Consider the following 27,500-nt stretch of genomic DNA (forward strand, 5'->3'; position numbering starts at 1 on the left):
TTTCCTATATGGTTGTGATGTCCTGTCTTTATTTCTTTGAAAGCTTTCTGCCCCTGTTTCATTGTCAGGCAGGTTTATCAGCTTTTCCTGCCATCTGCAAATTTTGTAGGCCTTAATTTCTTGCCAGCCTTTCTACTAACTTGTACCACTTGCTGTATTTTAACATGTATGGTTCTCTAGTAGACTCTCAACTGTTGTTGACTCAAATTTTTCTCCTGCCTAACATAGATTGTTCTCTCCTACTGAAGTAATCTTTTGAAAACATCCCCTTTCATTGTGTAACTTATGTGCACATGATTCAGAATCTCTCCTTTGTTCTTTCTTTCCTGGAATATGAAGTCTTATTCCTTCAACCATTTTGGGTAGACCTAGAGACTTCTCCATAGTTTAGAATAATGAACAACATCCATTTTGGCCACCAAGAACCATTGTCTAATGTTTGAGGACTGCTAGACAACATGACCACCAGTATTGCCCTAGCTCAGACAATAGCAAATAACAGCTGTCAGTTTGAATCTTTTTTTTTTTCCTGGTGACAGTCCTAGAGTTTGAACTTGGGGCTTAGGTTCTATCCCTAAGCTGTTTCCCCCTCCCCCCCTGAAGGCTAGAGCACAGTTGAGTCACAGCTCCATTTCCAGATCTTTTTTTCTTTTTGATTAATTAGAGATCAGTCCCATGGACTTTTCTGCCCAGCTGGCTTCGAACCATAATCCTCAGATCTTAGCCTCCTGAGTTGCTAGGATTACAAGCATGAGCTACTGATGCCCGGTCCATTTTAAATCTTTAACTCTCATTTCCTGCTAAAGAACAGGAAATATTTTTCTTTCATTTTTTGTTCCTCCCTACTTTAACCCTATTGTACTAAAAAATAAATTATTGCTAAAACTTGCAGCAGGGAAACTCTCTCCTTTTATGTGTGTGTGTGTGTGAATTATTCTGAAATGCTTTTCATGAGTGCATCTCAAGGACTTGAGGTTTTTGTTTTTTTTTTTGGGTTGGTCATGGGGCCTGAACTCTGGGCCTGGGCACTGTCCCTCAGCTCTTCAGCTCAAGACTAGCGCTCTACCACTTGAGCCACAGCACCACTTCCCACTTTTTCTGCTTATGTGGTGCTGAGGAGTCGAACCCAGGGCTTCATGCATGTGAGGCAAGCACTCTACCACTGAGCCACCTTTCCAGCCCGGACTTGAGATTTTGTATGACAAGTAGAAAGTTGAGGGAAGTCTTCACCCATTCTCTCGTGACACTTTCCCTTCACTGTTTCATGAAGTAACTCCTAAGCATTCATCTTGTGCCAGGCTATGGTAATTGTGGTGAAAGGGGCCATGCCTTCCCACACTAGCAAAGCCAAGAATATTTAAGTCTGTATTACTCCTCCAGTGATATTGTACTGGTTCCTCCTACAGGATGATGTTGATGAGCACTCCTACACTGCCATAAGGTGCAGTTGTTTAGACTTACTTGCCTTCAAGGTTTTTAAATTTTGTTTGTACTGTTGTTGTTGTTGTTGTTTTGTTTTTGTTTTTGTTTTGGTCATGGGGCTTGAACTCTGGGCCTGGGTGCTGTCCCTCAGCTCTTCAGCTTAAGGCTAGCACTCTACCACTTGAGCCACAGTGACACTTCTGGTTTTCTGGTGGTTTATTGGAGAAAAGTGTCTCACGGACTTTCCTGCCCTGCCTGGCTTTGAACCATGATCCTCAGATCTCAGCCTCCTACGTAGCTAGCATTACAGGTGTGAGCCACCAGTGCCCAGCTTGTACTGTTTTTTGTTATTGTAGTGGGGCTTCAACTCAGGGCCTTGTGCTTGCTAGGCAAGCTCTAAGTCATGTCTAAGCCCTTTTGCTTTTTGCTGTTTTTTTTTTTTGTTTGTTTGTTTGTTTTTGTTTTTAAGTGATAGAGTCTTTTTTACTAAACTGGCCCTAAATTGTGATTCTCTTGTCTGGCCTCTGGGGTAGTTGAGAAGATAGGTGTGAACTCCTTCTCTCGACTCCCTATTTAAGGTTTCTGCTCATATTCCTTTGGTCTGTGAGGAGCAGTGGCATTGCTGACAGCCAGGATTCTGTCAGTTTCTGAGCCTGTGATGTTTTGCTCCTCTGCCTGCTGTTCTTTGGGTTTCACTGCACTTGTTGTATCAAGAATGTTAGTTTTCTCTTATATCCCATTCTTCTTTCATTTATTTTGTGTGTGCATTTTTTAAAACAACTCTTCTGTGCTAATTACTGTATGTGATCAAAAAATGTAGGTATTGAAGGTATTTTTAAGAATTAAAGTTAAAACTAGTTAAGAATAATAGTTTGAAAATGTTTCAAGGGATTCTTTGTCTCCTGAGAGAACAGGCTTGCTAATCAGTGTTGACAGCTCATGATGTGATCTGTTGTAGCTTTTGCAAGTTGTTGTATGATCCCTGTGCTTACTTTCACCTGAGGAGTCGTGAAGGCCTTTTAGAGGATCTTTCTTACAAAGGAAGTCATGTATGTGTTACACTGGTAAGGGAAGTGAGGTGGGATGTAGAGGAGGAAAGGAGGGTGTCAGAATTCTTGAGCCACAACTGTGTAGGACAGGAAGCTGTGCTTAAACATTAGCCAGTGAGTTAAATTATAACTCAAGAAAACAAAACATAAAAGCAAGCCTGCAATGCAAGGACAGTATTTGGAGATCCAGGATAATGCTTATTACTAAGAAAACTCCTTAGAACTAAAGACTGTGGGACATCCTTCTTTGAGGGCTCTTACAATAATTGTAATTATTTTGTATTTGTCATGTAATACCTGGTTAATGGGTCCCTTTAACTTCATCTTGAGGCTCTGTTTTATGTACTTTAAAAACAGTGAAAATGTTACTTGATTGTAATTTAATTGATTCTAAATTGTGAAGACTTTCACAGCCTTTGGATTAAGAGAAAACCCCCATGGGAAATAGCCATTGTCAGCACACCTTGCTGACTGCCTGACTGCTTGTGACCAAAAGGGCTGTAAATGATTTTAAGAGTAGGGATGACCAGCTTTGTTGAATGGCAACACCTTTGTACAGATACCTAAAGATAATACAAATATTAAAAAAAATTAAAAGCAGAAAAAAAAGACTAGGGATGACCAAAAAGCTACAGGTGTTGAGATGTTAAAGAGTGTACCTCTTCTCCAGCTTCTGCTTACACTGACTTGTGGATTGCTGCTTTACAGAGGCAAGTGGGAATGGGCTGGGATCCAGGTGTATGTGACTCAGGAAAGTCATTTAGGTCTATTGTCGTGGGATCCTTGATGAGAGATAAGAACTGCGTGGCAGAGGGGACCAGAGGCTGGATATCATCCAACTTGAGCCTAGCTGTCTTAATGTACTCGCAGTTTCCATACAGCAGCTTCTTTTCCACGGAGAAATCTTGGATACCAAAGATACACAAGGCATTGTAAAAAGGCTGAGTTTAATTTACTGTATGTGATTCAAATGCATTTACTGGAAACAACACAATAATCCAGAAATCCAGTAATCATAGAGAAATAGTTTTTTTGTTGTTAATCTTAGAAATAGTTTTTTTGTTGTTAATCTTTCAGTTACATTTTCTAAGAACCTCTGCAATATTCTTTGGATTTGAAACCTTTTTTTCTTCCTTAAAGTAGTTATTAAATACTAAAAAAAAAAAAAAGCATTGACATCCTATTGCTTAAACTTTTTCTGTTGTTTGCAGATTGCTAGAACAGGTCACTTTGTATTAATAATGCAAAGTATGTGTGATGTGTTAGAGTTGTAATCCCTGGAAATCCATGATCCTCAAAACACTGTGGGTTTCACTCCCAACCCTCCAGCCCCACCCCAAGTTACTTGGTAATGACAAAAAAAAAAAAAAAACAATTGTCCCCTGAGGAATGAAGCTCATTGCTATGGTAACTCATTCTGGGGCACATTTCTAAAAGTCTGGATTTCAACATGGATAGACGCCCTGTCTTATTTTATTCAGTAGCTTAGCAACCTATGGAATGGTGTTTGTTGCTACCCACAACCTTCCCTTTTCTCTCAGAAAAGTGACCTATATAGATAGTATTTTATAGTAGGTATGTTTTCACTGTCTCAATTCTTAGGTATGCTTATGATGACCTTATTTTCTGCGCCAAAAATCAAGACACAGTCTGTGTCTTTGGTGGTCATATTTTTCTGTATACCATTTTCTTCATGTTTTTCTGTTGGTACTATTCAGGAGTTTTTTGCTAGCTTCATTTCTTTTTCACTGATCTGGTACTATTAGGTGATATGATTCTAAAATCTTAATTTCAGCTCCGATCACACCTTTGAACTGCAGACAGGCAGGAAAACCCTGATGGAATTATTCTTTTTGTTTGTTTGTTTGTTGGTGGTGGGCCTTAAACTCTGGGTCTGTGTGCTATCCCTCAGCAGTGCTCTACCTCTTGAGCCACAGCACCACTTCCGGTTTTCTGAGTGGTTTATTGGAGATAAGAGTGTCTCTGACTTCCCTGCCTGGGCTGGCTTTGAACCACAATCCTCAGATCTCAGCCTCTTGAGTAGCTAGGATTATAGGCATGAGCCACCAGCACCCAGCCAGGAATTATTCTTAAAACAGCATGTTAAAAGAACTCAACATTGCTAAAGACACCATCATTTACCTGGTACCCCACAACCAATCAGTCCTTAAACCGGGGTGCGTCTACTTACTGAGTGCTGTAAAGTGTGTCCTCATCTCACTTTTGTCCCTCATTTATATCCATCCCCCCCTTCCCCTGTGGGGGATAGAAACCAGGCCTCACACATTTTAAACAAGTTCTTTGTCATTGAGAAACAGCTGTTTGCCTTCAGCCAGTTTGCCAGTTTACTGCCCATTTCCTTCAAACCTGATACTTCAGCATAACCAGGCCTTTTACTAGCTTCCCCTAACCCAATAAACCAAATGCCATTCTATGACTGCCTCTTTATCTTAGTAGCTCTCATTTTCCTAAAAGTAAAAATCCAAACTCCACTTTGTGGCCTCTGAGGCCCTCAGAATCTTTCCTGTTTTATTGTCCAGGTCTGTTCCAGGACTGCTTGATTGGCTTCCCTGCTGTACTATCTACTTCCTTCAGACAAAAGAAATGCCTTTCTTGGATGAAGAAGCTTTCTCTGTGTGGGTATATGTGGGCACACGCGCAGACACACTGGTCTTCTGGCTTGAACTCAGGGTGTACATACTGTCCTTTAACTTTTTTTTTTTTCCCCTCTCAAGGCTAGTGTTCTACCACTTGAGCCATAGCTTCACTTCCAGTTTTAAGGTAGTTATTGGAGATAAGAGTCTCACAGACTTTACTTAACAGGCTCGCACAGAACTATGATCCTCAGATCTCAGCCTCCTGAGTAGTTAGAATTACCGGTGTGAGCCACTGGTGCCCTGCTCTAAGAAAGCTTTATTAATACTGCCTATCCCCAGGCTTCATGCTGAAAGCTTGAGTCTATTTGCTCCCATGGCAACCTGGACACTTCCCTTTTTAGCCCTTACTTTGTATGTTCTGTAGTCTGTTTGCTTCCTTCATGAACCATGAACTACCCAAGAAAAAAGTTGGCACTAGTTTGTCTTTGTGTTTCCAGGACCTCATTTTTATCTGTTGAAACATGAGCAGTATACTACAAGAGTATGCTCTTCCCATAACAGCCATACTACTGAACTAATTGAGGTCCACTGTAAGGAACCTTGGTTTGTTGATGAGATGAGAGCTGCCTCTCTCTAAACTTACTCAGTGCCCTTTTTTCCCCCCTAGTGCTAGATACTTGGGAGAGAGGAGGAAGAGCCAGTAGGGGGAAGATCACAGGATCTAGTGAAATATGATTAGCCCTGTGGGGTTCCTGAGAACCGAGGGCTTAGTGTGCTAGATGAATGTACACTTGCCTACATTCTAGCAGGTATGCATTTTACCTCTTCAACACACTCATTAAGTATTTCTCTCTCTCAACACACTAAGTCTGTCTGTCTGTCTGTCTGTCTCTGTTTCTGTTGTGGAGCTTGAACTTGGGGCTCTGTGCATTTTTGCTCAAGTTTAATAGCACTCTACCATGTTGAACCACAGCTCCACTTACGATTTTCTGGTGGTTAACTGGAGATAAGAGTCTCACAAACTTTCTTACCTGAGCTGGCTTCAAAGTGGAATCCTCAGATCTTAGCTTCCTTAGTAGCTAGGATTTCAGATATGAGCCACCAGCACCCTGGTGGAAAAAATATTTGTTTTTTTTGTTTTTTTGTTTTTTGCTATTAAAAGTTTGTGTGTGTGTGTGTGTGTGTGTGTGTGTGTGTGTGTGTGTGTGTGTGTGTGTGTGTGTGTGTGTGTGTGTGTGTGTGTGTGTGTGTGTGTGTGTGTGTGTGTGTGTGTGTGTGTGTGTTTTAGAATAATCCTCAGGGGAAAAAAGAAACTTCTAGGTCTTATGCACTAGTATTTATCAGGAATTTCCCAGCCACCTAAATTATATTTTTTATTTCTAGGATACAGTGTTCTTTTTCTTTTTTAAGCTGCTATTGTATTGCAGGAGATAACAGATATTTTATGTAATTTTTTTTTAGATGTCAAATTTATCAGCTACCCTCAATGCAAGTTGGTGTAAGGAAAGCAGTATATTTGGTGAAGCAAGTCCTATTTGATAGGATATTCTAAGGATTAGATGTATATACTACTGTGTTTAGGGAGCTATAGTTTCTTTAGACATGCCGTTGCTATTAGAAATAGATTTACTGATCTTGTCTCTTTTAAGCTTGCTCTATTTATTTCCTAACTTTAGTAAAGGTCCTCCTTCCCCACTCTTAGTGGATCTTTAGGATATTTTTTATATATAATCATCTGCAAACAGAGATAGTTTTATTTCTTGCATTCCAGTTTGGATGTCTATAGTTCTTTTATTTATCTAATTGCTCTGACTAGGACATCCAGTGATACTGAGTAGCAGTGGTGTAGGTGACCATTCTGTATACCTAGTTTTTAGGGAAATAACTTTCTTTCTTTAACTACTGCATATGCTGTTCACTGGGAAATTTTCTTTTCTTTTCTTTTTTTTTTTTTGAATTTGACCTCACAATTTTATTGTCTTCATAACAAAACTTGGAGCTTAAAACTGGATCACTTCCCCCTTTCTCTTTTTATCTCCATCCAATTCAAAATGTTTGCATCTCTTAATAGCTAGTATTCTCTTAGATCTACAGTTGGGCTCAACACATTGAAGTCTTAGCACAATCTTCTTTGTAGTCTTAGCAAATTGGCTTAGTCTGACCGCCATAGCCACTCTGCTTCCTGTCATAACGACGCTTTCCCTGGGCATACAGCGAATCCTTGCCCTTCTTGTACTGTGTTACTTTGTGAGATTGGTGTTTGCCACACTTCTTACAAAAAGTACAGCAGGTTTTAGGAACATTAACCTGAGAGTACTGTGGTAGATGGAATGAGGATTAAGCTGAATTGTTACCAGAGCCCCAACCAAGAGCCTACCATGATGGCAGGAAGCCTGCAGCAGCGCCAAGGGAAATTTTCTTGAATGCACTATATAAGGTTATAGAAATTTCCTTACATTTTGTATTATGAATGAGTGGGTTTTTTCATGAAAAATATTGAATTTCATCAAATGTATTTTCTTCAGGTGTGTGTGTTTGTGTATGTGTGCACATGTTTGCATTATTTTACTGTACTGGTTTATATTGATTTCTTATTTTGAGCTGTCTTTGCATTCTTGGACTGAATCCTGTTTTGTCATGTTTAGTACTTCCCAGTATTTTATTTATGAGCATTGCATATATATTCACAAGAATATAACTTTGTGAGATTCCTGTGCTATCTTTTTTTTGGGGGGGGGTCCGGTCGTGGGGCCTGAACTCTGGGCCTGGGCACTATCTCTCAGCTCTTCAGCTCAAGGCTAGCGCTCTACCACTTGAGCCACAGCGCCACTTACGCCTTTTTTCTTTTTGCTTATGTGGTGCTGAGGAATCGAACCCAGGGCCTCATGCGTGCAAGGAAAGCACTCTACCACTGAGCCACCTTCCCAGCCCCTCCTGTGCTATCTTTGTCTATCTTTGGTATCAGGTAATGCTGGACTTGTAGAATATGTAGTGAAGTAGTCTTTTTTTTTTCTGTTCTTTGATAGTTTGTATAGGGCTTTTGTCAATTCTTTACATATTTGATTAACTTCATAAGTAAAGCTATTTTGCTCCTGCACATTTCTTTCTCGGAAGATTTTTAAAATTATGTATGTATGTATGTATGTATATATATATATGTAATTTTATTACTTGCTGTAGGACTTTTGAAGTTATCTATTTCTCTTGAGTTCCTTTTGACATATATAATGTTTCTAGTAGTTTTTCCATTTAACTTATCTGACTGTCAGATATATAAATTTTCTCAGAATGTTTTGACTTTTGTAAGGTAAGAAGTGGTATCACCATTTGAATATCTTCACAAATAATTCACTTGGTTTTAAGATTCTTTCCTTTGGCTTTCTATAATGTATATGTATTTTTTTCTGATCAAACTTTTTTATTTCCTTCCTTCTGTTGGTTTCGGGCTTATTTTTCTCTCTTTTTCCCCCCAATATCTTAAGATTTAAGATTAGTGTTAATTTGTGATCTTTTTAAACAAAGAGCTATCAATTTGCCTCAGAGGTTTTCTGTGTTGTATTTTTCTGTCTTTTTCTTTTTTCCTTATGCTGATCCTGAGGTTTGAAATTTCTTTCTTGTTCTGTAGTTGCCTAGGTCTTTTTTCTCCCTGCTACTTATTTATAGGGGCTTTATTCATTAGCTCAAGGGAGGAAGTGTCTAACACAGTTTGAAACTTAATTCACTTAAATAGCATCTGTAGGTAGTGTTAAGCACTTTCTGAGAAAAACAGTCTTCATGTCTTTAACTTCCAGCAGAAAATATTTCTGTCTTCTTTTCTCCCTATTTTAACCTGTTATCCTAAAATAAATCCTTGCTAAAACCTTAAAAAAAAAAAGCTCAATCTCTTAGTATGTTTTTTTACTCAAGGGTGGTTTAAGGGTATAAGGAATATAGATTCCAGGAACTTTGAGAATGGGAAGTTGACCATTACCCTCAATTTGATGTACATTATTTATTCTGGTTGCTGGAGGTAGTGATGATGAGTTTCCTGGTTGTGTTTATCTTAGGGGCATATGCTGACGATGTCATGACTAGTATAACTCACATTCTGGTCCTTCTAGTTGTCAGTCTCTGATGACACTCCCCATATGGTTGTCTTTGTCTCTGTCTTGCTACACTCTTCTAGGTGTCTTTTCTCTGTCTAGCCTTTTGGCCTAGGACTTAAGCCAGCCTTTGTTGTATGATCATCCTTTTCAGTAGTGGAGCCTCCTATCTGGGGCCATATAGTTAAAACATGACATATATGGTATGTAAGAAAATCTGAGTCAGAGATTACCGTGGCTAGGCTATGCTTGGAAAAACTTCCTTTTAGATAAGGGCCTAGCTTGGAATACTAGGGATTTACTATTAATCCTGTTCATGTCAGATGCTGCATATTATTTCCCTTGATCTCTTTGCACTTGCTTCACAGAGCAGTCTTCATCTGCTTTTACTAGCAAAACCTAATAAGACCCTAGTAAGATTCATGCTTCCAGAGATTTGTATAAAAGAAATGCAAAACAACAAAGATAGCTCTCAAAAGTAGTCATGATCAGACGTGTGTATATATACATATGTGAGGATGACACAAATTCTACATGAACAAAAGCCTTAAACTTAAGGAATAAAGGATTTTTGGGGAGGTATATAATAAGTACATATATGTTTTAATGTACACATGTTATGAATATGCATATATGTTGTACATAATTAAGACATTCTGTGTATATAATATTGTTTGGTTTCTGTGTCTCACCATTTTCCCATGACCAAAAATTCTGTGATTTAATCCACACATTTTCATCTGTTGCAGGACAGTTCGTGTTTGGTTAAAGAGAGACAGCGGACAGTATTGGCCAAGCATATATCATGCAATGCCTTGTAAGTATCTGGGTCTCTGTCTCAAAAACCAAGCCTGTACTCCAACCCCCTTGCTTCCTCATTTGCCTTCTCTATATTTTCTTCTTGAATAGGGAAAATTGAAGGTTGAGAACTTTATAATATAAAGTATCATCTAAGTCATGTTAGATTTTCTATTTCTTTCTGTGAAACATAAAAATATCATTGTGAAACTGAGTATATTCATAGTTATTGAATAATAATGGAAGAAGAACTTCACCACATAGTCTGTGTGATTACAGCAGTTGCTCTCTTGTTCCACACTTTTTGTTTAATGATTTGGAAAGTATGTCCTTAGACAATACAAAATTTTGTCCTATGATTACATTTCTGAAGTAAATTTGTCCTTGCATTATAGTTACAGCATTTACTTAAATTCAAGACATTTAACATTGAGCATTCAGTTCTCAAAAGGATTTCCTTGGGATTAAAACCTTCTAATTAGAAGTGGATTTCATTTTCCCAAGATCTTATCAGAGAAGTATGTCTTTGCACTGATTGTTAAATAATGACTCCTCCAAATAGAGTTAAGTATTGCTGAGACTGTTTCCCTGACAGATGTTCTTTGTAGAAGATAAACTGACCACCAAAATTAGGAAATTGGCTTTATTCTAATATTTTTTTTCTTGAAAATTAATAAAATTTGGGGATCATGTTCTGTGTTTAGTCTAAAGTAATTGCTTAAAAGCAATCCTTAGCAGGAAAGAAAATGCTGGAGGAATATCAATAGTGAATTTCAAACTCTATTACAAAGCTATAGTAATAAAAACAGCATGGTACTGGCACAAGAATAGGCCTGAGGACCAATGGAATAGAATAGAAGACCCAGAAATAAACCCACAGACCTAAAGCCAACCTAATATTTGAGAAGAGAGTTAAAAACACAGAATGGAATAAAAGTCTCTTCAACAAATGGTGCTGGCACAATTGGCTAGATCCTTCTATATCACCCTGCACCAGAATCAATTCCAGATGGATCAAAGACCAGATGCCCTGAAAATATTACAGGAAGAGATAGGGGAAACACTAGGGCTCCTTGGCACAGGTCAACACTTCCTAAGTAAAGATCCAGTATTACAACATATCAAAGAAAGACCAGTAAATGGGATTGTATGAACTGAAGTTTCTGCATGGCAAAGAATGTAGCTATTGAGATTTATAGAAAGCCCACAGAATGGGAGAAGATTTTTACTAGCTATGCCCGACAAGAGCCATATATCTAAAATTTACTTAGCGCTCAAGTTAAACCCCCCAAAAACAAGTCCTCAAAGAAACAAGAACCCAATTAGTAAATGGGCTAAGATTTTATAGACTTCTTAGAAGAAAAAGTAAGAGTGACTAATAGACATGTCAGTATCACTGGCCATAAAAGAAATGAAAATCAAAATGACATTGAGATCCTACCTCACCATGGCCATTATCAAGAAAATTAACAATAACAGAGTCTGGCAGTATGTGGTCAAAAGCGAATGCAGCTACACTGTTGGTGGGAATGTAGACTTGTCCAACCACTCTGGAAAGCAGTATAGAAGTTCCTTAAAAAACTAAACATAGAGCTTCTCTGTGACCCAGCAATCCCACTCCTGGGCATTTATTTAATTGACCACAAACCAGGCCACACTAAACCTACCAGCTCAACCATGTTCATTGTAACATTGTTTATATCCAAGATGTGGAATCAACCCAGGTGCTTCTCGGTGGATAAATGGGTCAAGAAAATGTGGTTATATACACAATGGAATTCTATGCTTCCATCAGAAAGAATGATATTGCTCCATTCATAAGGAAATGGAAAGACTTGGAAAAATTTATATTAAGCAAAGTATACCAGAGCCAAAGAAACATAGGTTGCATGTTTTCCCTCATTTGTAGTAATGAGAATATGCTTATAAATCTACAAGTAATCTACAGTAGATAAAGGTAAAAGGCAAAAAACTATACTTGAACCATGATAAATATAGCAGGACTCTAAATATTCACACAGTGAGACCAAAGGAGGATATTCTTAGGAGAGGATTACAAGGGCTCTGTGCATATGACCATATAAAATAATGGATGTTGAAATGAACTCCAAGAAATGGAAACTTTTTTTTTAACTTTTGTGTGTGTGTGTGTGTATTTTTCCCCCTTCCGTATATACTGTTTTGTCATTGTTTTTATTTCTGTACCTTTTATCTTGTATGTACCTTTATCCCATTTGGGGAGAGCAAAGGAAAGTATAGAAATGGTGGGACAAAGAGTGAACAAATGCAGCAATGATACTTACTAGATACTATGATGAAAATGAACTATACAACTTGTGGGTGTGGGGTTTGAGAGAGAAAGACCGGGAGACTTAGAGAAAATGAGGGAAGGGTGACACTGTTCTAAAAGAAAAGTACTCATTAGCTGACTTACATGACTGCAAGACCTCTGTACATCACCTTAACGATAACATTTTTAAAAAAGTAATTGCTTAAATTTGGGATGCTGTTCTAAACATTACCTTAAACATTACCCTGTCAACTCTTAATTAATTAAAACTAAAATTCTCAAAAAAATCTCCCAGGTTTGCTGTTTGGACACCTCATCCTTTGACAGAATATCTCAGCTTCAAAGATCCATGTCATTGTGCACTACCAAAATCCATGCTAAATTTTAGCCATGATTAACTTTATGCCTCTGGCAAAAGAATATTATAATGACAATTTTGCCTATTTATAAATTATTAAGGATACAAGAGTTTTTTAGTGACTTTCAAATTATCTTTGAGGCTTTACTTGGCTTTAGAATTTTTTCATAAATAACTGATAACCACAAATCTAAACCAAATATTTAACTCTTTTTCTGTGATGAGAAAACTTCTTGAAATTCTGAGCATTCTTTACTTACTGTGCTTCTAATGGACACTATTATAGGTTATTGTCTCAATATTATAGGACCAAAAGAAAGATCCTGCCAGTGATTGATGAGGGTGTAGAGAAATAGAAAAGAAAGAGAGTTCATGATTGTTTTTTTCTAGATTTTTTTTTGTGTGTGAGTGTGAGTTATGGGCTTAAACTCTGGGCCTAGACACTGTCCCTAAGCTCTTCTACTCAGGGTGAGTGCTCTACCACTTGAGCCACAGCACCACTTCTGGTTTTCTGGAGACTTTTATCAGAAATAAGAGTTTCATGGACTTTCCTGCCCAGGCTGGCTTTGAACCGCGATCCTCAGATCTTAGTCTCCTGAGTAGCTAGGATTAGAAGCGTGAGCCAGCACCCAGCTTTTTTCTAGATTTTTTAAAGTGATATAACCAAGTCTTTTTTTTTCTAGTGTCCTTCAGCAAGTTTGACACAATATCTAACAAGAAAAGATGACTGTAATCCAACAAGTTGAGGTTGACCCCAGAGATTTATACCTCTTGACTAATACAAATGGAGGAAAAGCAGACCTGGGCAAAAATGATGGAGACATGGGGGTGACAAGCAAGGAGTTATTTTTAAACCCTCATGAAGATATAAGGTCATAGAATTTATTGCTTATCCCTTTCCCTATATATGTATACATACATACACATATTAATATTACTTTCTAATGCTTCCTTTGTTTGTTCATGTTTGAACATACAAAAAAAACTTCTAGTTCCAACTTAATCATTTATTGCTGTATTCAAGACTAAAGAGTGGTATAGCTCCTCCACCTGGCATATACATACTTCAGGAAGAGAGCTGGGAGTATAACTCAGAGGTGGAATACATGCCTAGCACATGTAAGTCCGAGGGTTTAGTCCCCAGTACTGCAAACAAGGTGATTGTTGGGTACTGGTAGCTCATGGTTATAATCCTAGCTACTCAGGAGGCTGTGATTTGAAGATTATGGTTTGAAGATAGCCAAGGCAGAAAAGTCTGTGAGATTTTTATCTCCAATTAGGCACCAAACCCCCCTCCCCAAAAAAAAAAAAAAAAAAAAAAAAAAGCTCAGGGACAGTACCCAGGCCTGGAATTCAAGGTCCAGTATCAGTATTTAGTGTGTGTGTGTGTGTGTGTGTGTGTGTGTGTGTGTGTGTGTGTGTGTGTGTGTGTGTGTGTGTGTGTGTGTGTGTGTGTGTGTGTGTGTGTGTGTGTGTGTGTGTGTGTGTGTGTGTATCTGTGTGTGTCTGTGTGTGTGTGTATACTGCTAAACATTAGTATCCTACTAAAAGAAGTATAATGGTTACTTTTTGCTATTCAGAGTGTTGTCTATGCTCCAGCATAATCAGGATTACCTGAGAAATTATTAGAACTGCACTATTGGGCTGGAGGCAAGGCTCAAGTGGTAGAGCACCATCTGAACAATCAAGCCAAGTGAGTTTGAGGCCTTGCGTTCAAACCTCAATACTGCCCGTAAAGTCCAAAATAATTCTGCATTATTGATTCCACCTCAAGGCTAGTGAATCAGTCTGCATATTATTAAAATTTGTAGATGATTTGATTGTACATTAATGTTTGAGAAGATTGTGACATTGTTAACAGGTTGACCTATATGTACTATTCAAACAAACATAGGTAAAGCTTCATATAGATATAATATTGATTTGTGAATATATAGATAGAAACACGTATATATGTAATACATATATTAATTAAACATTACTGCATACTTACTATATATAGGCCACTTGTCAGTGCAAGGGATTTGTAGGTAAACAAGGTACATATGTTAAAGAGGATTTCTGTAATTTTTCATTGTTTGTGGATTCTGCTATTGTGTAAGGATAAAAGAAAAAAATTGCCCAGATATTTGCTTTTATGTTCCTAGGACTCTTATGCATTCTGATGTCATAATGGATGCCTTAGCAAGAATTGAAGCTTTGTTTAACTTGAGACAAGCAAAATCTTATTGCACAAAAAAATAAACTATAACTTGGCCAGTTAGAAAGCCTGAAATAGAATTGTGTTTCCAAAGAATTGTCTCATAATCTTTTCTTTTGAAAGATTTTTGTAAAAAGAGGTTAACTTGGTGTTATTTAAAAATAATGGTTATGTTGTGTTAATTACAAAATAATTAAAAGAGAAAGTGAATAAATCCAGAAGCTGTAGAATGGACACCACAGGCAGATATGACCATATTGTGTGTTTAGACTAGTATATGATAAGAAGCATTCCACATACAGAAGAAATTATTTGACATTTATATGTGACTTATTTGTGCATTTTGATATTAAAATCTTTTTCAGTGCAATATTTAGTTTGCTTGGAGAAGGAGAGTAGATGATGGGTAGCTCTGAGACAAATTTGAAGTTCAGTGAAGAAAAGCAGGCAGGAGAATTGAAGGAGAAAGAATAAACAGTGAAGGCTGTTTGATGAGAGTGAGCCTGCTAGATAGAATATGATGAGGCTGAATGCCTGTAATGGAGTGTCACACAGGAGTAAGTAGATCAGAAACAGTGAGAAGCAAAAACATGATAAAACACAAATGCTGCTTTGGGAGTGTCTCTACATGATCTTTTTCAAGCTTCTTCCCTTGGAGAGGGCAATCTGGAGAAACTGGAGTTGTCTGAAAGGCTATTTCCCCCTGAGCCAAATCTGGTTTTCTAGTATTTGAACCAGGAAATGTTAGTTTTAGCCTAGGCAGATCCACTAAACTGGAAACACAGAAACCCAAGAGTTGTGAGGCAATCGTATGCCAGGAGAAACAGTGAAGGCTGATTTACAAAAACAGAAAGGTAAGTAGAAAGATAGGACCCTCAGATTCAGTTAATATTTAGAGATTTTCCTCATGATCCTCTTAATCCATCAAGCAGCCTGGCTGGGATAAATAACTTTGAGTTCAAGAGATTCCTACTGGATGTGTCCTTTAGTGCTTAAAGGACTTTCACTTAGTTGTAGCTTCAAGTAGTTGACTAAACTTGGCCCTGATTTTGTGCCTGCTATTTCTCATTACTTAGTTTCTCCTGAATTTCTGTGCTCTTTAAAGAAAAAGAACTCAGCCATGGCCCTATTAGTACTACTATGCTGCTGGGCTGAATATAGTCTGGCAGAGTGAAGGCATGTAAAGAAGAAAAGCAGAAAGTAATATTTTATTCTCTTAATTTCTTTGTATGGCTCATTCAAGAAATGTTGTCTATACCAGGTGCTGATGGCTCATGCCTGTAAACCTAGCTACTAAGGAGGCTGAGATCTGAGAGGATCATGGTTCAAAGCCAGCTGTGGCAGGAAAGTCCGTGAGACTCATCTCCAATAAACCACCAGAAAACCAGAAGTGGTGCTGCGGCTCAAGTGGTAGAGCATTAGCCTTGAGCTGAAGAGCTGAGGGACAGCACCCAGGCCCGGAGTTCAGGCTCTACGACTGGGGGGGGGGGGGGGGGGAGGGAGAGAAGGGGAGGAGGAGAAAGAAAAGAAATATTGTGTTTTTTTACATACCCACACAGTTCAGTGTGGTTAAATATAGCAGCCAGGCCTTGTCTTCATGATATGCAGAGTCTGGTGAGAAAGGCAGGCATTAAAGCTGTATCAACTGTGTAGCATGGTGAGGGAGTGATGGGGACATGGTCACAACAGTGTCCTAAAGAAAATCCACTTAAACCTTGCTCTCTAAGCTGGTTCTGGTGGCTCACACCTGTAATCCTATCTACTCAGGAAGCTAAGATTTTAGAATTATGGTTTGAAACCAGCCAGAGTAGGAAAGTCTATATGTAGACTCATCTCCAGTTAACCACCAAAAAGCCAGAAGTAGAGCTTTGGCTCAACTGGTAGAGTGCAGCCTTGAGCAAAAAAAGCTAAGAGATGGACAGTACTCGGTCCCTGAGTTCAAGCCTCAGTATTGGCCCACACAGAACAAACAAATCCCTCCCTCCCCAAGAGATTTTGTTTTCAGTTTTGTGGTGGAGGGTTGTTCATTTGCTCTATCACTGAATTATATCCCTAGGGTACTCTATGGAGAATTTGAGTTGACAGCTGTTCAGTAGTTTTCTATAACCTAGCTGATTTTATGTATAAATAAGTGCATTTCCTTATTCAGTATGCTATCAAAAAATTATATCCTGTTGGTATATCCTTGTAGTAGCTGATAATTGCCTGTGACAGTATCAGCTTACAACTTACCCACCTGAGACTCTCCTGCCTTAGCTTGTAAAACTAAAGAGTGGTCCTCCTCAGGGTACAGGGTGGAGATTTTGGTTGCAGCCATAAATATAATCATTTGTTCCAGGTTTCTAATAGATACCATTTCAATCACCATATTTACATTACAGTATAGAAAACCCATGTAGAAAGCATTTTTCTTTTCATGGTTGAGATAGTTTAGATTTACTTTCCCCACTACTTTTGTCTCTCAAAAGCTCAGATAAAGGAAAGAAAGAGAGGAAATCTGAAGAACCAGCCAGAGTGGCAGGTGGTGGAGATTGTTCTTGCTCTATTTGAGGATTGGGTGTCATGGCTGGGCCTGTAGTGCCAACCTCTCCCCTGGGTTTGGAGGACAGGTAAATTGGTTGCCAAAGATGTAGTAAATAGGAGACTAGAGAGGGCAAAAGCCTCAGGTGGCACATGCAGGAGAATTGGAAAACCTCTGTGGGTTCTGTTGTTGCCAGGCTAGGTAAGTAGAATTTACTTTGGCTCCTGTTTATGAATTTGTTCCTAAAGCAAAACAGATGACATTTTTCTCAAAGCTACTTATAATACATGGACATATCACACATAGTAATGCAAGGACTTCTTTTGTACTCTGTCCAGCTCTCTGTCTTGGCTTGGTGTGAAAGGTGTGGCCAAGTCCTCAAAGCTGTACTTTTCATATTGTACAGCTGCCAAGGTATGCCCACCTAGCATTTAAAATCTAAGAACTTGAGTCTTCCCTGTAACAAGTGATTTTTTTTTTAACCATCTGCCTCTGAATTTTCACCCAAAGCCTGGTTGAAGGCTCCCCAAGCTCTGATCTTAGCTGAGCAGGGGGTGGGATAGGAAGCCACTTACTCCATTAATTGTACAAATACAACTTTCTATGTGGATCACAAGACAAAAAGGTTGTAAGTGATAGCTCTGAGGGTCAGTACATTGTCTTTATGGGTGAAATGAAACAGAACTAACAAATTTCTCAACACAATCCTCTAGCATTTGATTTTGCTGTTCCTGCTTTTAAAGCCATTTCAAACTCTTTGTGAAATGAGTAAAGAATAGATTAAATACTCTTTAAGAAAAACAGAGATAAAATTGGAACATAATGAAGTTCATTGTTGACATTAAGTCTTACTGTCCCCACCCCCCATCCATCCTCCCCATGCATTACTTTAGATTGGAGGGTTTTCTTGTTATTTTCCAGTACTGGGGCTTGAACTAAGGACCTGGGTTCTGTAGTGGTTAATTGGAGAGATGAGTCTTACAACCTTTCTAGCCTGGGCTACTTTTAAACTGCTATTCTCAAAACTCAGCCTCCTGAGTAATTAGGATTTACAGGCATGAGCCACTAATGCCCTGTTTAGATAGATAGGAGCATATAAAATAGATCGTAGGTTAGAACCTGTGTCTGGAATGGAAAGTAAATTTAATTTTTATTTTTGTCCCGTTTGCCGAATGACTTTGGGCAAACCCTTTACATTTGCTCTGCATCAAATCTAATAGATAAAAATTGTCTTCTTTCTTTGTTTTCAAATTTACAAAAATATTTTAGTTATTAGATATACCAATAATTATTTGAATAGTGTTTTCAAGTTCTTTATGGTTTCCAATATATGCTATCATTCTTGGTGTTCACCCATTTATAGGAAAAATTGATGAATTGTTGTGAGGTTGTAGCTGAGTTAATATCCTTTTCTTTGTTAAAACTACTAGGAGGGGAAAAACTGGGAGAAATTGAGGGAGAGGGTAAGACTGTTCAAAAAGAAATGTACTTATTACCTGACTTGTATAACTGTAACCCCTCTGTACATCATCATAAAAATTTTAAAAAAACTATGAAGAAATCAATAGATAACTTGAAATTGAGAATTTGAAAAATTAAGTTCTTAGTAAGTTTATATGTTTTATATCTGGAATGGAAATGAGTAATTTTGCATATGAATTACAAATATTAATTTTCCCATTGGTGAAGAGAACTTTTTTTTTTTTGTCAGTTGTGGGGCATGAACTCTGGGCCTGGGTGCCATCCCTGAGCTCTTCAGCTCAAGGTGAGCCTTCTACCACTTGAGCCACAGTGCCACTTTCAGTTTTCTGATAGTTAATTGGAGATAAGAGTCCTACGGACTTTCCCACCTGGGCTGGCTTTGAACTAAGATCCTCAGATCTCAGCTTCCTGAGTAGCTAGGATTACAGGTGTGAACCTCTGGCACCCAGCAATGAAGAGAACTTTTGATAGTTTAAGACCATTCTCATCTGCTAAAACTATTGGAGTCTTGGGAGAAGTTTCTTTGGACAGGTCAGTGGTGGAAAGGCATTTAAAATTATGAACTTGGCCGTTCTGCTTTCTTAGGGTAGCATTACTTTGGTGGCTTAAAATATCTTTAGCTGTATTGAGAAAGTTGTGTGGCATTCTAGGAATATAGGGGTGAGAGGGAAATACTCATCTTTTTGCTTTAGTTTATACTGCAATTCAAATAACTGGTTCTGATTTTAGGTATATTACTCCATTTGTTGGCTTCTTTTTTTATAGGTTTTATTATGGAACCATATATTCAAATAATTTACAAGTATAAAATAATATTAGTTTTAGTATTTATACTTTTTAAATCAATGATGGAATATTTCTGTATTTACTAAGAAGAAAAAGTGTCCAAGAAACTTCAGTTTTTAATGGAAATAAGCAAAAAAACCTAAATTATCCCAGTGAAAGATAGCAGATATTAATTAATTTGAGTAAGTACATCATTTATTTAGTATGCTTTTGCTTGATACTCATCTGGCAGAGCATTTTGAAATTTACTGTAGTAGGCTACTTTATTGTAACTTAAAACTTGGATGAAACCATGATGGTAGTTTCAGCACTTGTAGTTTCAGCACTCAGGAGGCTGAGGTGGGACAATATCTTGAGTTTAAGACCAGCCTGGGCAATAGAGGAAGATCTTGTCTGGAATAAAAAGTGACCACTTCTAAGTCATTGTAATTTTTAAAACAATAGTAAGCAAAATGGCAGAAGGCATACAATGTCTGATTTAAATGAAAAATGCTTTAGTGTGAAACAATGGAAGTCATTAATATAGGTACACTTAATAAAATAAAACATAGGTTGAGTACTGCAAATCTATTATTATCCTAAGACAAATAAGGCTAAATGAAACAGTGTTCTTGAATCAAATCTGTTTCATGAGTGTCTATGGGAGTCTATTAATCATTGGAAGCTCTTTTTTGAAAGCCCCTTTATTGTGGGATCCTGACATTAATTTTCATCACAGTGCCTTTAACACTTCATTTTATTCTCAGAAGCCCTGTTGTTTATTTAGTTTTAGTTACCAACCAGAACATCTCATCCGGAAGATTAGTGTCTCCTGCCAAGTAATGCCTTTAACAGTGTAAAAGCAGTCAGTGTGATTGAAATCCATGGCTTACCCTTCAGTGAAACTTGTGTTTATTTGAGCAAAGTTCAGTCAACAAAGGACAGAAAATAAGTTAGTCATAAATGAAAGAATTACAGGTATAAATAATAGATTAAGAAAATTCCCCCAAATAGAAGTATTTTAAGAATGCTTCTTCTCAGCTATACTTTTTTGTTGTTGTTTTACTATTATTGTTATTATTATTTTGCCAGTCCTAGGGCTTGAACTCAGGGCCTGGGCACTGTCCCTAAGCTTCTTTTGTTCTAGGCTAACACTCCATCAATTGAGCCACAGCGCCACTTCGGGCTTCTTCTGTGTATGTGGTGCTTAGGAATCAAACCCAGGGCCTCATGCATGCGAAGCAAGCGCTCCACCACTGAGCCACCTTCTCAGCCCTTGTTGTTGTTTTTAAAGCAAGGGCAGTGGTCTGTTTTATAACAGTTGTGGGTAACAGTATTAGAAATACAAGTTGTCACTTTTTCTTTAATCTGTTTTTGACTTGCTGAGGTTGATGTTGGTCTCTTGAGTATCCTTTGTCTAGGGCCCATATCTCTGGAGCTTTTTTCGCTCTTCAAATTATATGGTGATTACTTATAACTACCAATCCTGGAACTTCTCTTTGTTTTCATTTTCTGAACTTAAAGGTGAAGACCTACCTTAAATTTAAAAATATTTCATTTTTTAAGTTACTCATACGTTCTAAAAGTGATTAAATTATACAAGTGAGACTATGACAGGACAAATTTTTAAAGTTCTGTTACTAATATAAGAGGGACAGGACAAGTGTTTAAAGTTCTGTTACTAATATAAGAGGGAGCAGAGAGGATGTATGTAGCTCAGTGATAGAGTGCTTATCTAGCATGTGTGAAAACCTACGCTCCATTCCTAGCACAAAAACAACCAGAAAGAGACATTGCCAACATTAATATAGCAGAATAAGATGGCCCACTACCCACAGACTTGCACAGATTTCTTTTCTATGTTATTTTTTATATTTCATGACTTTGCCAGTACACTTTGTTGTCATCAGTCTGAGATAAAAAAGTAGATGTCAGAAAGTATAAAAAATGAATTATGCATTATTTTCTCAAGAACCTTGTTAGCTACCTGCCCCCCTCTACCCTTAGTATACTTTAATTTAAAAAATTGGGAAAATAAAATGTTGGGAGGTAACATTAGTACCAATGAATAGCAAGGTCTTGAATTAGAGTAAAGGCAGTTTCAAGCCAATTAACTCCATATAACATGAAATATGTGGGAGGCTTGAACAAATGGAGGTCATCCCACAAAGCTGTTGGAATTATCCTTTCTCATAGGAAACAGCTAAAGGGCTGTAGGGATAGGGGAAATAAGTGTATCTTCAAGGTTCCTCTCATGCTATGTTTATTTCATGTAGAGCTTATAGTTCAGTTTTAAAGGAGGAAGTCAGTAGGAGTGCCTAGAATTATAGGCAAGAGTTACTGGCATCCCGCACAGAGAAATACTTTTCAATGACCGCATAGGAAGAAAAATAGTAAAGGTTTTTTTGGCAAGTTTGTAGCCCATTGTGGCTGCAACCAAGTTTTTGCTTTGTGTAAGCATACAAAGCTTATAAGCTTTTACTGAAATCTTAATAAATCATGAATGTGTAAAATTAATTTTAACATAAACAACAAAATAAGATGAAAGCCTATTAAAGAAATAATCCTTTCACATGAATATAACTGTTCTTATGTTTTCTGTGCATATTTTTATAGTAAATGTGTTTTACAGAATTATGTTAATGATTAATTCTTTTTTCAGCAAATACAATGCAATCATTAGGTTTTTATTCTGCATACATAGGAGATTATGAGAGTAAATGTCTCAGTATTTGTGTAGAGATTTTGCCAAATATTTTATAGGCCTAGATTAAATCCTTTGAGTAGTGCATTAGATATCATTTAGTGCATTAGATATCTTTTAGCAGTGTGTTTGTGAATCTGGTTTTATTTTGTGGCTAAATTTAACTGGAATAAGTTTTGAGAAGATATTCTGTTTTGTTTGTTCCTATGTTTTGGATATATTATGATTGAGATTAGAAATTATGCAGTTAAGCAGATCTTTTTTTTTTTTTTTTTTTTTTCTTGGGTCCAGTCATGGGGCCTGAACTCTGGGTCTGGGTGCTGTCCCTCAGCTCTTCAGCTCAAGGCTTAGCGCTCTACCACTTGAGCCACAGTGCCACTTCCGGCTTTTTTCTTTTTGCTTATGTGGTGCTGAGGGATCGAACCCAGGGCCTCAGGCATGCAAGGCAAGTGCTCTACCACTGAGCCAACTTCCCTGCCCCAAGCAGATCTTTTTGATGTTGGTTTGCTTTTGATCCTTTTATTTAACCAATTAATTAATTAATTTTTTGTTGGTCATGGGGCTTGAACTATGGGCTTGAGCACTGTCCATCAGCTCTTTAGCTCAAGCTAGCTACCACTTGAGCCACAACACCACTTCTGGCTTTTTCTGCTTATGTGGTGCTGAGGAATCAAATCCAAGGCCTCATACATGCAAGGCAAGCACTCTATCACTGAGCTACCTTCCCAGCCCCTTTAGGCCCTTATATAGAGAATGAAAAAATGTTACTGAGTGATCTGTTTATGAAGACACTTATCAGTAGAACTTGAAGCTCTTTTATAATTTCAAGATAATCTAAGATGGGACTTAATGTTTCAATTATGTCTTTGAACCTTTTCCAGTTTTTTCCTCTGTATGACCTTGAGTGAGACATCTGAATAACAGAAAGTAGGAATAAAAATACTTGATGCTGATTACAATTATGATGATGAATTAATTCATATCTATGGGTAGAGGGAGGCATTTAGAAGTCCTGATCTCTTTAGAAGAACTTTTTCAGTGTGGCCTTAATTGTCAAAAGATCCATCCCGCCTTTTTTTTGGTTGGTTGTGGAGCTTGAACTCTGGGCCTAGGGGCTATCCCTCAGCTCTTCAGCTCAAGGCGAGTGCTCTACCACTTGAGCCACAGCACCACTTCCATTTTTCTGAGTGGTTTATTGGAGATAAGTGTCTCCCGGACTTTCCTGCCTGGGTTGGCTTTGAACTGCAATCCTCAGATCTCAGTCTCCTGAGTAGCTAGGATTATAGGCGTTAGCCACCAATGCCCGGCTAAAAGATCCTCATTTTTTAAGGAACAAATGTAGATGAAGGAGACTGAAATTTCGAAGCTAACTGCTTAGTATAATTGTGGTTTACAGGAGGCTTCCCACCAGAGGACTTAATTTTGTGAAACCGAGAGTCCCAGTCCAGGACTAGGTGTACTGACTTACTCAGGACTTAAAAAAAAAACAATACTACTTAGTCCTTATGTTCAGTTGGGTTTCTCTTAACTTGGGACAAATCTTCAGTCAGTAGCCTCCAGATTGCTTGTCTTGTATCAATTCTGGATCAAATACATGTTTCAACACTAATTTGTGTGTATATGCACGTGGATCCAGGCAGAGTAGGTGCAGGCAGGGTAGTTCAGAAAATATGGGTTAATTTTACTTAAGTTGAGGCCTGAGTGGAAGAGGAAAGTGGTCATGGAAGGCTTACCTAGCACAAAGTATTGTGAATCTAGTCAAGCAAATTCAGACTTAGTATTGATGGTGTAAGTCACACCACACCCCGTAATTGTCCACTTTGAGAATGCTTTTATTGTTATATTCATTGAAAGGGGATAACTTTTAAAACTAGGGTTGGTTATAAAATTGCTATTTTTATTTTTTCAGTAAGTGGGAGTTAAATGAACTATTTGAGGAAATAGTGGGGAAATATGTTCACCTACTTTAAGCTAGTTAGGCACTCCTAAATCAATGAAAGTCATTGTTTTGTTAATTTCATCAACATGTTCATTTCTTTCAGCTCCATGTTCATGCATGTCTTTTAATCCGGAAACAAGAAGACTGTCCATAGGTCTAGACAATGGTACAATCTCAGTAAGTACACATAAATAAGATTTCCAGTTGAAATACTTCCTTCCTGTGAAGTGTGTGTGTGTGTGTATATATATATATATATATATATAATATATATATATGCACACACTTGTATATATGTGTATATATATATGCTTAGTGATGAGATTTAATTTTTAATTTTTCAAATGAACAGAATCATTTTCTTGCTAAGTAGAAGTTTCAGTGTGGCCGGGAAGAGATTCTGTGCAGGGAGAACTGTCATCAACCTACTTATACACTAACATGGCTCAGATGACCTTTCACTAAGACAGGGACTAGGCTAGGAATATTGGGAAGTAAATTCTCAGACTGCATGAATCTGCACTAATGAGTGAGAATTGTGATCTTGAACTTGCTGCTCTGTGGTACTGAACTTGGACCAGATGATTAATTACCTTATAAATTTCCCTACAGTGACAAAACACAGGGGAAATGCTTTCTCTTCCATCTGCATGTCTGATCTTGTCTTTTATACTCTGTTCTCCTCCTTCTGCTTCTTGTTGTCTTTTCAGTTCCCCCAGCATGTGAACAGAATTCTATAAATTTGTCTGAAGTTACAAAACAAACACAGACTCTAGATTTTTGTCTGTAGGATAGAGCCAGATAAATAATAGACCCTTTGATGATAGATATTTGAGGAAGCTGAAGTGCTTAGATATCAAAATTCTTAATCATACTGAATTTTAACTAAAAGTATGTTAACTAGTAACAGGTCTGATCAGTTATCCACTGTTACATTTAATCTTTGTGGTTAGTGAATTAAAACACTCTGATCTGAAAAGTTGGGAAGTATGCTCCATCTATAATCTCACCTTTTGGGGAGGCTGAGACTGGAGAATCACAAGTTCAAGGCCAGCCTGAGCAATCTAGTGAGACTTTTCAAAACTAAACAAACAAGAAAGATTTTAAAAGAAAATGAAGAAAGTCCTATTCTGTCTATACTTGCCCACAGGATGGCAATGAAGGATTTAAGGATCCAAGGAAACTTTCTAAGGCCTCGCTCAGTCTCCAATCCGATTCTATGGGTACTGAGTCTGGGAATTTCCTGCCCCTGAACAGAGCCTCCTTTCAGATCCTGCCCAGTCCTTCTCCTGAATCTGCTCCTTAAGAGAGTAAAACCAGTGAACATTTTTTTAGACCTCAGAGGTGCCTAAATGGTGGGAATTTGAGGTGGATAGGATGTCCACACAGGTGTGCAGGGTCCCTCAAGGCATCAGTAGATTGGAGAAAGGAAGAGAAGGAATTGGGCTGGCCCTCTGTGTTATTATGCTGTGATGTAGAACTTCATGGAATCCAAGAACCTATAGTTCCAAGTTGCTAAAAGTGTATTTGTTAATATTGGAATTTAAAGCTATATTTTGTTTAATAGTCTAACTTGACTTATAATTTTTAAATATTTAGACAAATAGAATGTGGACCTTCCTTCCAAGTATTGGAGGTGGACCTGATAGTTTTTGATTTCTCACTAAAACATTTGTCTAATTTTTATGGAGATATTAACAATATTGTTATTGACAAATATGACATTTCTATATATCTAATGCATTTAGTAAATCTATAAGCTCATTCTTAGGACAGAAATTTATTATATGATTTTGTCTACTTTAAAGAGAGCCATTTTGAAAAGGGAATGTGTGCATCTGAGTGTGAGTGTGTATGTGTATAGAATAAACTTAGCTTTAAAAAATAAAAGGAGATAATTGGGTTGTTCAGTGAACTGAACTGTTTATTAAGGAAACAAAAAAGATGATCTGAGATCACATATTGTCCAGCAGTTCATAGACTCATGTACATAACATTCACTTTCCCTAGGAAGACTTATGTGTATTTACATCTTTTTTTTGCACTTTTGAAATCAGTATGGGTGGATAATGGGTGCTGATCAATTTTTCCTTAATTGCATGAAAGGTATGCAAAGTAAGTTACAGAGAATTCTAGCTATTTATTGTATAGAAGGACCTTAGCCCTTATTCCTTTGAAATGAAAACTGCCAGGAATTAGAGCATCCATCAGGAACAGGAACCCTGTCACTTTTCTCATTATGTTAGTATAGTGTTGAGATGCTGACTGTACCTTACTTTAATCCTCTGAAAAGTATTGAGAACTGTGGCTTACATGAAATAATTTTCTCAAAAGTACCTCTTTATCTTGCTGAGGAAGATGAATTCATATTCTACCTATTCTCATTTGAAGAATTATAAAAGCTCTAAGTTAGGGAAAGATATATTGAGACAACAGCATATTTAAATTTCAAGAGTCTCATTAAGTAAGTAGAGTTCTGACTATTTAATAGTTTACTTTCTAGATATGAAAAATATCATTTCCTGAATATAGCAAATTTTGAAAAGAGATAATGGTTAAATATTGTAAAACAATGAAGTAAAAAAGCAAATCCCTATTTCACTTTATTTTATTGAACAAAAATACATTATAGAGCATTTGAAAGACAAACTTATGTTACTGAATAATGAATTGGACATGGATTAGAGATAACAAATATGGACCATTCTTTCTTTAAAAATTGGCCACAAGGGAAGGAAAAAATTATGTTATAACAAGAATGAACAAGAGATAAGAATTGAACTGGGAAGGAAAAGGAGCACTTTTGAGGCAGAAGAAAAAGTGAGACAAAACATCCTTACATTTTGAGATGTAGGAGAGGAATGCTTTTACCTTTTTTAAACATGAAGTAGCAGGTGAGATCACCTACTGAGAGAAGCAAAAAATGGTAAGACTCTTTTTTCATACCTATCTTTTTTTGGCCTTTCTGTTCCTATAGCCCGGAATACCCCTCTCCTGTCTTGTTCTGTAAAGTTCTAATTATCTTTCAAAGATTTGCTCAAATGTTATATTTTTTTTTCTTTTACTTTTAGCAGATATCATCTGTATCCTCAAGTCACATAAAATGCTCAGTTGGTTAGCTGTATTATATAGCTTATTTAACCTCTATTTTGTAAAATAGTTTAAAATCTGTCTCTGATATGAAAGTGTTGAGAGTTAAGGATTTGACTGGGGCTGGGAAGGTGGCTCAGTGGTAGAGCGCTTGCCTTGCATGCCTGAGGCCCTGGGTTCAATTCCTCAGCACCACATAAGCA

General features: G+C 37.5%; 1 protein-coding gene and 1 pseudogene across 1 annotated transcript in view; one reads left to right on the forward strand and one right to left on the reverse strand.

Moving 5' to 3' along the window:
* Positions 1-6,989: 6,989 nt before the first annotated feature.
* Positions 6,990-9,056, reverse strand: LOC138805032 (large ribosomal subunit protein eL42-like; annotated as a pseudogene).
* Positions 9,057-9,902: 846 nt separating this feature from the next.
* The window catches only part of LOC138805018 (WD repeat and FYVE domain-containing protein 2-like), a 95,813-nt gene continuing 78,215 nt past the window's right edge, over positions 9,903-27,500 (forward strand). Inside the window, exons 1-2 of the mRNA XM_069989575.1 lie at positions 9,903-9,967; positions 24,311-24,384. Coding sequence (XP_069845676.1) covers positions 9,961-9,967; positions 24,311-24,384 — 81 coding nt within the window. The 5' untranslated portion in view covers positions 9,903-9,960. The remainder of the gene's footprint in view (positions 9,968-24,310; positions 24,385-27,500) is intronic.

This window comes from Dipodomys merriami, unplaced genomic scaffold, assembly GCF_024711535.1.
Source record: "Dipodomys merriami isolate MVZ:Mamm:240054 unplaced genomic scaffold, mDipMer1.0.p SCAF_380, whole genome shotgun sequence".
NCBI lineage: Eukaryota > Metazoa > Chordata > Mammalia > Rodentia > Heteromyidae > Dipodomys > Dipodomys merriami.